This window comes from Macadamia integrifolia, chromosome 10 (genome assembly GCF_013358625.1).
Source record: "Macadamia integrifolia cultivar HAES 741 chromosome 10, SCU_Mint_v3, whole genome shotgun sequence".
In the NCBI taxonomy this organism is placed as follows: Eukaryota; Viridiplantae; Streptophyta; class Magnoliopsida; order Proteales; family Proteaceae; genus Macadamia; species Macadamia integrifolia.
Genome location: NC_056566.1, coordinates 19,538,112 through 19,549,282, shown reverse-complemented (window position 1 = coordinate 19,549,282; position 11,171 = coordinate 19,538,112). Strand labels below are relative to the sequence as shown.

General features: G+C 36.9%; 1 protein-coding gene across 3 annotated transcripts; it reads left to right on the top strand.

The window, feature by feature from the left end:
• Window positions 1-4,382: 4,382 nt before the first annotated feature.
• LOC122091827 (imidazoleglycerol-phosphate dehydratase 1, chloroplastic) lies at window positions 4,383-11,093 on the top strand. Of its 3 annotated transcripts, none has more exons than XM_042661993.1 (8): window positions 4,386-4,637; window positions 4,760-4,881; window positions 5,013-5,117; window positions 5,252-5,344; window positions 7,769-7,843; window positions 9,308-9,370; window positions 9,924-10,033; window positions 10,612-11,093. In XM_042661993.1, the coding sequence occupies exons 1-8, from the start codon at window positions 4,418-4,420 to the stop codon at window positions 10,637-10,639; spliced, it is 816 nt and encodes a 271-aa protein (XP_042517927.1). In that variant the 5' UTR covers window positions 4,386-4,417; the 3' UTR covers window positions 10,640-11,093. The 3 variants fall into 3 exon arrangements, with proteins under 3 accessions (XP_042517928.1, XP_042517927.1, XP_042517926.1); XM_042661992.1 differs by having other exon boundaries at window positions 4,757-4,881; XM_042661994.1 differs by lacking the exon at window positions 7,769-7,843 and having other exon boundaries at window positions 4,383-4,637; window positions 4,757-4,881.
• Window positions 11,094-11,171: the final 78 nt, after the last annotated feature.

The following is an 11,171-nucleotide window of genomic DNA, read 5'->3' as shown; positions in this document are numbered from 1 at the left end:
TAGAATTAGGTGATGGAACGAGTCTTCAATTGTATGTTAGTTTGTTAGGCGATTTCCTATTAAGATTTGTTGCGACTCAATTGAATTCATTCTTTCTATTCTTTCAAAAGGATGTTTGGTGAGACTTGTTTGTGACTCAAATAAATTCATTCTTTTTAATTCTGACTGCGACAAGGATTCATCTTGTAAGTACCAAAAAGGTGGGAAAAAACTGTAAGAAGGATCTTTCTTACTATGTTCCTTGTATACACCGTCAATTGTTTACTTTTTCTTCGTCTCCCAAAATTAACTAGACTCCATTCGGTTGAAAGGAAATCAAAGGGACGGGAATTGAAAAATTTTAAACCTAAGAAAGGAAATTTTGTTAATTATTATCTAACATGGTTGTATAAATTGTTTAAATTATGGGACGAGGTTGGGTATGTCATTGGCTTTCCTTAAGCCAGTAGTTCAACCAATGGGATGCGCATAGGGAACTTTTCGAAAGGGAGAAGAGAGAGACATATATTTAGGTATACCACTAGAATACCTAGTCCTTTCCCTTACATTCTTAGCATATTTAGTAATGATGTTTTTTAGAAGTACTTTTTATTTTTATTTTTCAAATCTAAGGGATTAGATATAAAGTGAAAATGGATTTTATAACAAAATAGGGAGTGATTTGGAGTTAGGAATATAATCATGTGGGGTAATTTTTTGGGAGAAAGTTCTTCACCAAATGACAGTCTTCTCATAATTACTCTTATTTTACATTTGATAGACGCAAGTTAAAATGTTTTTTTTTTTTTGTTTTTTTGTTTTTTGTTTTTTTGTTTTTTGTTTTTTTTTTTGCCATTCCAAGAGTCATCCAAACGTTACAATCCATGAAGAGAGAATTTTGTGGTTGAAGGAAAACTTTATTCTTTTTTTATGTCAAAATATCTCAAGATTGTGTGTTGGACCGAGTATTCCTTACATTATGGTGAAGGAGATTTTCTCATCCATGGCTATCATTGCACTTGGATGGGTGTTAGGGAACAACAAAGGGCATTTTAGACCTCCTACACATAGGGGGGAGTAATGATGACCTTAGATTTGCGAGGGCACCTTTCATCGTGGGTTATGAAAAACTTTTCCTTTCACATGTTTGCATTGGAAATTTGACCTGGCATTCCTCACATTTTATGTAAGATTAGTGCAGTACAAAAGAGGGGGATGTTTAGTCTTCCTTGGAAAAGGAGTCAATTCATTAGATGACCTACTACAATTGGTGATGAATAAGAAAATATTTGGGGATGATAAACATGTTGGAGTTCTATACAGAAGACGGAATTAATAATCTCACATCAGATGTGAGTAGTTCAATGTGAAGCCTCATAAATACCTAGGCACCCCCTCTTCTTAATAGTTTGCAGTTAGGGATGAGTTTTACCTAAGTCCCTAACAAGTGGTATCAGAGCCAAGGTGTGAGAACCATATGTGTCTATAAGAATCAAGTTAGAGAAGACTCAAATTGCTCCCACGTGAAGACTTAAATTGCTCCCGCGTGGAGGGGGAGATTGTTGGGCCACGTTTGTTTGACAAATAAAAGTGAAAAATGTCAAAATAAGTGAGAAACTTGTATTTATTTATCACAAAATACCACAAATATGAGTGTTTAGATAAGTGGGGTGAGAAACTTACTAGACAAGGTCATTTAATGCAATAATTGTTGCCTGTTGATGTGGCACTTAACTTTTACCACACCATTCATTTCCAAAGTCTTACCAAAATTAGTAAGACTTTATGAAAAATTTGTTTTGTGTCTATATCTCTCATCTTCCTATTTCCTCTTTTTCCCATCAAATTCCACCTTACTTTCTTCTTCTTCTTCTTTTTTTTTTTGGTAATGGAAAAAAGAGTGCTCCATGGTAGTGATCATAGCCCTAGGACAAGCCCCCTTACGGCAAGCAGCTCTTCCACAAGACCAATGGGCAATAGTGGGGCATGCCAAGACTCGAACTCACAACCAACCAACTCGAGAGATAATGGGTTGAGGGTATTTTCACCACTAGGCTACCAACCCCATTGGTAATTCCACCTCAGTTCCATTATCCCTCTTTTCCGTAGAGATGGATCCCACTAAAAATTACATATTTCATTATTTATTTTCATTCATTTCCTTGTCAATCCAACCCACAACATTGTGATATACCCTCATAAGTTTCCACCCCTTTTATCTGTTAAAAAAAAAAAAGCCTTAGGATTTCATGCAGAAGGCAGAATTAATAATCTCAATCGGATGTGAGTAGCTTGATGTGGAGATTCATAAGTACTTAGGCACCCTTTCCTTAATGGTCACCTATTAAAGATGAGTTCTACCCAAGTTTTAAAGTCTTGCACAAACACACATGATTTATTGGGTCTGGTTTTGGATCCATTACATGTACAGAGGTAGAATTGTAGTTGTGTGGGTATTAAGGTTGTTGGGTTTCTTTTATATTGTCTTTGTGTGAAAAACCTTAGACACAAGCAAAGTAGAGATCATTTGTGAGGTAGAGAGTATTATAGAAAGTTTTTTATGTTTAATGGAACCATGTTAAATTCCTTGTATTGTATAATTATTTGCTTGATTTTTTCTTCATAATTGTGCATTTGTCCCTAACACTACACACCACATCATTTTATGTAGTAATTAATAATAGACTAGTATTGATGGTAACAGTTTGAATAAATGGACCTATTGGGCCCCTTGTGTGGATCTTTGTTTAGCTCTTCAGTTGTCTTGTACTTTTGTATTACCATAGTGGTCCTTGTACCTTGCACCGATGATAATAATAATAATAATAATAATTCTCAATTATTTCTTTTTATATGTTTGATCAATTAAATTAATGCAAAAGTTTTCCTCAATAATGATTTGTTATTCTTTTCCCATTGGTGATGTGACTCTGTGATTGGATTTAGGTTAATCATTAATTCCTATATCCTATTCTTCATGGTTATAAATAACCCTTTTGCGTTTAATCCAAGGGCTTAGATATAAGCGGATTCTTCCTTCACCATGGGTGAAAGAAAACTCAGTCCTTAAATTAAAACCATTGAAGAGAGAGAGAGAGAATCTCATGCTTTTTTTCAGTCAACACTTGCAAATTAATCATGCTTAGCAAATTAAAAATGATGTATGCATTTTGCCTTAATCTATTCTGAGAATACACACCAAACGTAACTTTAGACTTCTTATATATAAATTGCATTAGGCTTGATGGTAGCATATAACAACTTTTTTTTGGAACTTGTAACAGCCATTTTAACTTTTAGAGAAAGGGTTTGAGCATGCCTCCAACTAGTGGCATGTACCAATCACACTATCACAAGATTTAACGCAAGAGGGCAAGAGGGCAAGAGAGTCTTTTTCAAAGGGAGAGAAAAGAGGATGACACATCTTTTCCCTAACATTTAATACAAGCAGAAACAAAATGTTTCACATCCCCGATTCTTTCCATCTTATGACAAAAGCTAAAATTCCAAAACCAAAATGAAATCAATAGGACCGAAGATATAATTCTCGTTAGTCAAATTACATACACATTACTCATGTTGTTATAACTATTCAAGTTAAAAATGAAATTTTCTTATTGACATTGCTTTAGGTGTCAAATAATTTATAATCTTGTTTCTTCTCCTTCATTTCATCATATATAAATGGGAATGATGTGAGATCATGACAAATTTTATAAATCACAATAAATCACTTTCAAAATATTTTGAAAACTTTTTTTTATCCTCAACTAAAAAGCTTTTGAAATAAAATGAAAAGATTGGGTGTTCTAAATACACCTACAGAGGTATCATTTTTCTCCCCCTCCCCCATAAGAATAGAAGTGTCATTCACACAATCCCTTTCTAGATCCTTGAGTGCTAACACTTATAACTTTGTAAGCTTCATATGATCTAGCTCTTGGGCACAAGGTGTTAGGTTTAAGTATCATATTGGGTGTATCGGCCAATCCGTATCGATATCAGTTATGTTATATACCAATACTTGATGATATTGGAGAATCAACTTGAACCCTAGATTTTAGTTGAGAAAAAAAAATAGCCTTTTTATTCAGAATACGTATCAGTTCCGATGGCAACCGATACGGGCCTGATACCGTGGACTACATCCTTCCTTGCACAAGAGCAGGACCCCTGGGCTCACACTATGTGTAGCCCAGCCCAGCTCAGTTTTTTTTTTTTTTTTTTGGGTGCAATGCTGCTTCTGTTCGGATCTATAGTCCCATCCAGGGCTGCGACTTTGACCCTCGCATTAAAAGGCTAACAACGTGGCAAGACGACCCCGCTTACGTGGCCAGGGCTCCCCCAGACCAGACACGTGTCAAAAATATTTGCCCTCCAACGGCTGATTAAAAGTGATTTTTCTCAAAACTCGATTCCGCTGTGAGCCATCGCTCAGATGGAGCTCCTCTCTCACTCTGCTCTCCTGAGATGTCCTTCGTCTCAGGCGCTGAAATCTAGGGTTCGTTTTGGGGATTTCTCTGCGATTGTCCTTCCGAAGAGTCTGCAATTCTCCACACATCCGCAGAAGCTGAGATTTATGGAGGCTCAGAGAACAGTCTCGTGTGCCGCTGGAGCTGGAGAAAATGGCTTGCCGGTGACTAAAATTCCTGAGACAGGTAACTCGACCTGATTTTTTGTCTTAGGGCATCATTGTTCCATTCGGTTCATATTTGTTAGATTTTCGAATTTGTTTCCGGCTTGCGACGAGCGTGAAGTTGATTACTTTTAGCATCAGTAGGTCGAATTGGAGAGGTCAAAAGGGTGACTAAAGAAACGAATGTATTCGTGAAACTAAATTTAGATGGCTCGGGAATTGCCGATAGCAGCACTAGTATTCCTTTTCTGGATCATATGTTGGATGTGAGTAAATTTGAACTTCCACATGTAATTTTGATTCTGTAGTTTGGAAGGTGAGGAAGATCTTCAGGCACACTGTAAGTGTGAGAACTGATTCAGCGCCTAATCCTCGTACCTTTGTATTTTAATTACAGCAACTCGCATCACATGGGCTGTTTGATGTGCATGTAAGGGCTACTGGTGACATTCACATCGATGATCATCACACGAATGAAGATGTTGCTCTTGCAATTGGAACTGTTATCATCCGACCCTTTCTAATTGATTGTTCAATTTATGTTATTGTTCTCGTGGATTTTTCCCTTTAAAACCGCCTGTTCAAGTTCTGGCTTTCATCACTCTCCCATTTTCTTTACTTGGCTTGGTCTTGCAGTCACTGCTTCAGGCGCTTGGGGACAGGAAAGGAATTAACCGGTTTGGAGACTTTTCTGCTCCACTTGACGAAGCTCTAATACATGTTTCACTGGTATATAATTGTAGATTTATATTTAGCTATGACATTAATATGTATCGCGAACTACGGAGTGTGTGTAATTTCTATGGGAATTGCAAGATTTACAATTTGGCATGAACTAGCACAGTTTTTGTGCGATTATTATAATTTTAGCATCAACGTAGGCTGAACTACTCTGAGCAGAAACATTATTCACCATTTACTGAAACCTGTTGTCCATTTTTCTATATCTAGATATTTTGAATCTTAATTTCATATTTTTTACTTCTCATTGAACTGATTAATACATTTTAGTGTTTACATAATGCTTAATATGATTGAATACTTTTTGTTTTTAGAATTTTTGACAATCTGCCATTTACAACTGAATAGTTATTGGAAAAGTACTCTCCATGGAACATGGAGATAGTCTTTCTTTCCTCCAGCCATAGTTTTATGCTAGGGTGATTGTGCCATTCTAACTATTGGGCCTAGTGGGTTGCTATTTGGACTGACCGCATATGACTAATCGATGTGGCCCATCATATATTGGATTGTTCCCCTTGTATTGCAATTATCCAATGTTTTCAAATATAGGGAATTCTTTAGCAGTTTGAACCTTTAAGTGATATGTGGAAAGTCCAACTAGGTCCATTTTTTATTCAAAATTTTAATAACTATAGAGGAATATAACTTACAAACCATACTATGAATTTATGGGAGAGAGTAATTGAAACCTGCCTAGGACGAGAAACTAATATTCCAGATAACCAATTGGTTTTGCACTAGGAAGATCAACCACAGAAGCTGTTTGCTAAGAAGACTAATGGAAAGATATAGAGAATGTAAGAAGTCCCCTTTGTAAAGTTTTAGAGAAGAAAAAATGTTTCCAGTACATATATGGGCATAGTTAACGACATCTATAATGGTGTAGTGACTAGCGTAAAAACTATGGGGGCAGAGTTGTGAATTTCTAAGCTCATATTTATTTGCGCTAATCATAGATGAGCTGACCATAGATATTCAAGATCCTAGGTGTATGTTTTATGTTGATAGTAGTTTTTGTGTATGAAACAAAAGAAGGGATAAATGCAAAGTTGGGATTATGGAGATCAAAGTAGAACAAATACAAAGTATATGGTGTGTAACTTTAGTCAGTAGGACTAAAAATGTGGTGGTGCAAAATGATGATAGGGAGTTACTGCAAAGTGAAAATTTAGGTACTTAAGTTCATAAATAAAAAAGGAGAAATAGTGGATGTTGCTCAAATAATTAAATTAGGGTGTGGATGAAGTGAAGGGGTGTGTCCAAAATGTTGCGTGATCTATGTATTCCTTTAAAACTAAAATGAAAGTTTTATAGGATATTTATACGACCGGCGATGATGTATGGAGCTAAATATTGGGCAGTGAAGACACAATGTATAAAAAAAAATTAGTGTGGCTGAAATGAGGGTGTTGAGATGGATGAGAGGTAAGACAAGAAAATATGAAATTAGGAATGAACAAGTTAGAGTTAATTTAGGGGTTGCTATGATACATGATAGGTTGCGAGAAAGCTGTTTGAGGTAGCATGGACATGTGCAATAGAGGCCTTTTGAATGCTCCAGTACGGAGAGATGATTTGATTCAAATTGCAGGAGCTAAGAGAGCCAGGTGTAGGCCTAAAATGACTAGGAGAAGTGGAGAGGAAAGACATGCATAGCTTAGGAGTAGGTTTGAATGGAGTTGATTGGAGAGAAGGTTTGATAAGGCCGAGTTGAGTTGTATAGGAGTATAGGGCCTTTGGGCTGAAATTTGATGCATAGAGTAATGTCCTCAATATGCCCAGAAAGTTGAGCGTCAACTGAGCTGCCCACCATGCAGTGTAAGCCCCAGGCCCACTGGTAGAACCACTTATGCCTCAGAGTCTATGGAATTGTTTGTGTTGTACTGTTGTATCTTGGTGACTCCTTTATGCCTAAGATATAATTCTCTGGGTATCCTAGTAATTCGCACATCTTTCTCTCCTTTAAAATTATAGTCTCTTCGACCACAGTTTATCTGTCTAGTGGACAATCACGTTTTACTGATCATCATCTTGGTCTCTTAAATGTGGCACTTGGTTGGGTTGGATTGAGCACCAAAAGTAACAGCCGGGACCTGAATTTAGACTCTTAAAATTTCCAACCCTGAGTTGGAAAAGGAGTGAGTTGATGAGTCTATAGTGAAAAAAAAAAATCCAGGTGGCATCAGGCATGTTACAGGTTGAATGAATTGAGTCAGATTGCATCAGGAAATGGACAAACCTTAACCTAGATAGGGTTCTGCTCCTGTTGCTATTAACCAACACAACCTATGACAGACCGGCCACATTCGTGGGGTGGATCGAAGTTCAAAGATTGCCTCCTATATGTTCTGCAATATCCATTTACTTTCTTCAACCTATGTTTGCCTATTAACAAAAATTTTGATTCAGGATTTATCTGGGCGACCACATCTGAGTTATGATTTACAAATACCCACTGAAAGAGTTGGAACATATGACACCCAGGTAATTTACTTCACTTTCTCTACGTCCTTGTGAGCTAGTTCATTCTGTTTAGCAGACTCCAAAATATAGGTAGTAAGTTGAATATATTTAATGTTCTGTTATTGTTCTCTTTTCATATTGACCGTGATGTATAGTCTATTAAGTTGCCCAAAAGTTTTAGTAAAACTTTTTTTTTAGGGGGGGGGGGGGAGAGGGGGGTGAGGCGGTGGAGGGGGAAATGGCCCAACATTTAAACAAACTTTATGTAGATGAAATGATGATGTTGGGAAGTAAAGAAACAACATATAAATAAGCTTAGTGTAGCTAAGATGGTGATGTTGAGAAAAAATGAATGATAAAACTAAAAAAATAAAATCAATTAAAATAAGGAATGAACAAATTAGAACTAAATTAAGAGTAGCTCCGATATATGATAAGTCGAGAGAAAGTTGTTCGAGGTGGTATGGACACGAATGGAGGCCTTCGAATTCTCCCAGAAGGATGAGTGATACTATTCAGTTGGAGGACCGAAAAGAACTAAGGGTAGGCCTAAAATGACTCTAGGGGAAGAGGTGAGGAAAGAGATGCATAGCATACGACTAGTAACAAGTATGTTTTTGAATAAATTTATTGGAGACAGAAGTTCCATGTAGCCAACCCCATTTAGTTGGGATAAGACTGAGTTGAGTTGAGCTGGGATGGTCCAACTGCCCTTGGTGCCTTTGCGTTAATATTTCATGCATTGTCGGTTGGTTTTGTATCTAAGATTATATTGTAATATGGAAATCCATGGCTCTACGAATTCAAGAATTTAAATCCAACCTATGGTTTTTGCCATTTGTTTCTGTTTTAACCTACCTAAGAAGTGGACTGCCTATTTGGTTTGTGGTGAGTCTGCTGACTACGGATATTGATTTCTTAAATTGATTTTTTTTTGATGGACTTCTGTGACTTCTGACCATGTGTTTGATTCCTAGAAGCGTTAGTTTATCACATATACTCAATAGAAATCTTTAGACCCATATCTAGTTCATTACTTCCTTCCCTTGTAATATTTTCCTTTTGAGGAATATGCATAACTACAGGTAACTGAATTATTGGTGTCCTAAACTATTGGTTTCATTTTTGTAAAGAGCATTTTTATATTTTTCAGCCCTGGAATTTAATATTTACAGATGGCAACCCGGCCTATTGCTTCTTTTGAGATCAAACAACCATATAAGACATGGTTTTTCTTCTCAAAGCACTTCAAATCAAATTTCTGCCACTCACAGAAGTGGTTTGTAGAGGCAAACCAGCTGCATCCTTATCCATGTTCTTCAATGATAGGTCTCACTATTTGTCTTTAGTCAGTGAACTGCATGATAGCCCTGAGATCCTGTTTCTTCTAGCTTCTCTTTTTTCTTTTTCTTTTTTTCCCTATCGAGTCTCTATTTATGGATAAATTATACTGATCCTATGGTATGGAAACTTTGATTTGCTTAGCTCGTGGAGCACTTTTTCCAATCCGTTGTGAATACTTCTGGTATGACGCTTCACATCCGGCAGGTAATTGTGCTCTGGATTCTTATTTATTTTTTAGTAATGACAATGCCACTTATATGCCTCTAATCATCTCATGTATCAAATTGCTAGCCCAATTCTGATATTAATTTTTGGTGAGGTCAATCTTCGAATGCATCATAGAAGTCTCTAGGACTTGTCTGATAAGTGAAACTAATGTTACCCCATCAAATTCTTGCATGCACTCTGTAAACAAATTATGTTTACAACCCCACCCACCCACCCCTCCCTTCAAAAAAAAAAAAAAAAAAAGCATTGTGTTCTCAGCATTTGGGGAATTCTTCGTGCACTTTCCCCTAGCCCTGGATTTTTGAAGCTCTGTTTTGGCGAACAAGTGAAAGTTCTATGTGCACAGGGGACCTAAGGATCTACCTGTCCACCAAATTTGGTCCCATCTGATCTGCCACGCCCATGTGGCAGTTGTTGGCATTATGTGGGTAGGTGGGAGAGGTTTTCTGCCATGGGTGTGTAGCATCTGGCTCCTGAATGAATGATGAACTTGTTGAAATTTCACAAAAGCTTTATTTTCTGGATGCAGCTTGCTGGGAAAAATTCTCATCATATCATTGAAGCAACTTTCAAAGCTTTTGCTAGAGCTCTTCGTCAAGCAACCGAGTATGACCCACGCCGTCGCAGTTCTGTACCAAGGTCTGTTTGGAGTATTATTTTTTGAATTTCTGTTAAAATTGTGTCACTTCTAGTTCAGAAAAATCCTTCTATGTACCAAATTTAATGTGTAGTTTCCTGATGAAAACACTGCAAATGGCAAGCCCCACTATCATTTTTCATTAGAAAACTCACTCTTTCTGGCACTTTTCATTTGAAAATTCCACATTTCTAGCAACTAAATGTTGCCTAATTGCCAAAACACCACAAGCATTCATTGGCCATCAGTGTGCTCACCAGCTTCTATTCCTCAACATGTCAAAAATACCCAATAATATCTGCCTTTTGATTTTAGTCTGGCACAGGAAATACATCTTCGTTTATAGACTCATGCTTTATTAAACGGAATAAAATAAATACAACAAAATGAACCATTTCTCAAACCCTGATACCATGTTCCTTAGAACTATGCTCACACAGTTAATCTTTAACTTTCCACTTCTCACAGTTCCTCGACATACTGCTGCAAGTAGATTATGAAAACTAGGATGTTATTCGAAGCTGAAAACTTGAATTCTATGTCCATTTATTCTAATAGTACTTCTTCCCTCTTGCTACAGTTCGAAAGGGGTCTTGTCACGTTCTTGATGTTTGCTAGACCAGCTTGTTACATGAAGGTCAAGACAACTATTGAGGTATTTGCAATGAAATGAACCCTCTCCTCCTTTTCAAATGAAACGATCACAAGCTTCATCAGAAGAAGGCTATCATTGTCAAAGAAAGTGAGAACAAACTACAAGTCCTTATTTATTTGTGATCATGTTTCTGAGTATTTTCCAAGGAAAAGGATAATTCAAGATGGTACAGTTAATCAAATGAATTCAAAACATCAAGCTCAGCACTGGGTAAAGTTTGTGAGTACTACAGTAGTAAATTCTGGAATACATTGTTCTGTAAGCTTTTTCTGCAGTGAAGTTGCATCTTATCTGACAATTCATATTCACTGAAATTACTGAGAAGGGGTGGAGAGAGACTATTTTGCAGTTGGATTACCAAATATATTGAATTTATGATATCGTGTGATGATTTATTTCTTGGAGCATCAGTAACCGTCTTCAAACGCAAAAGGATGAAGTCTGATCTCTCTGGTATTGTTGAGCGCAGCCTGGCCATTTATCTA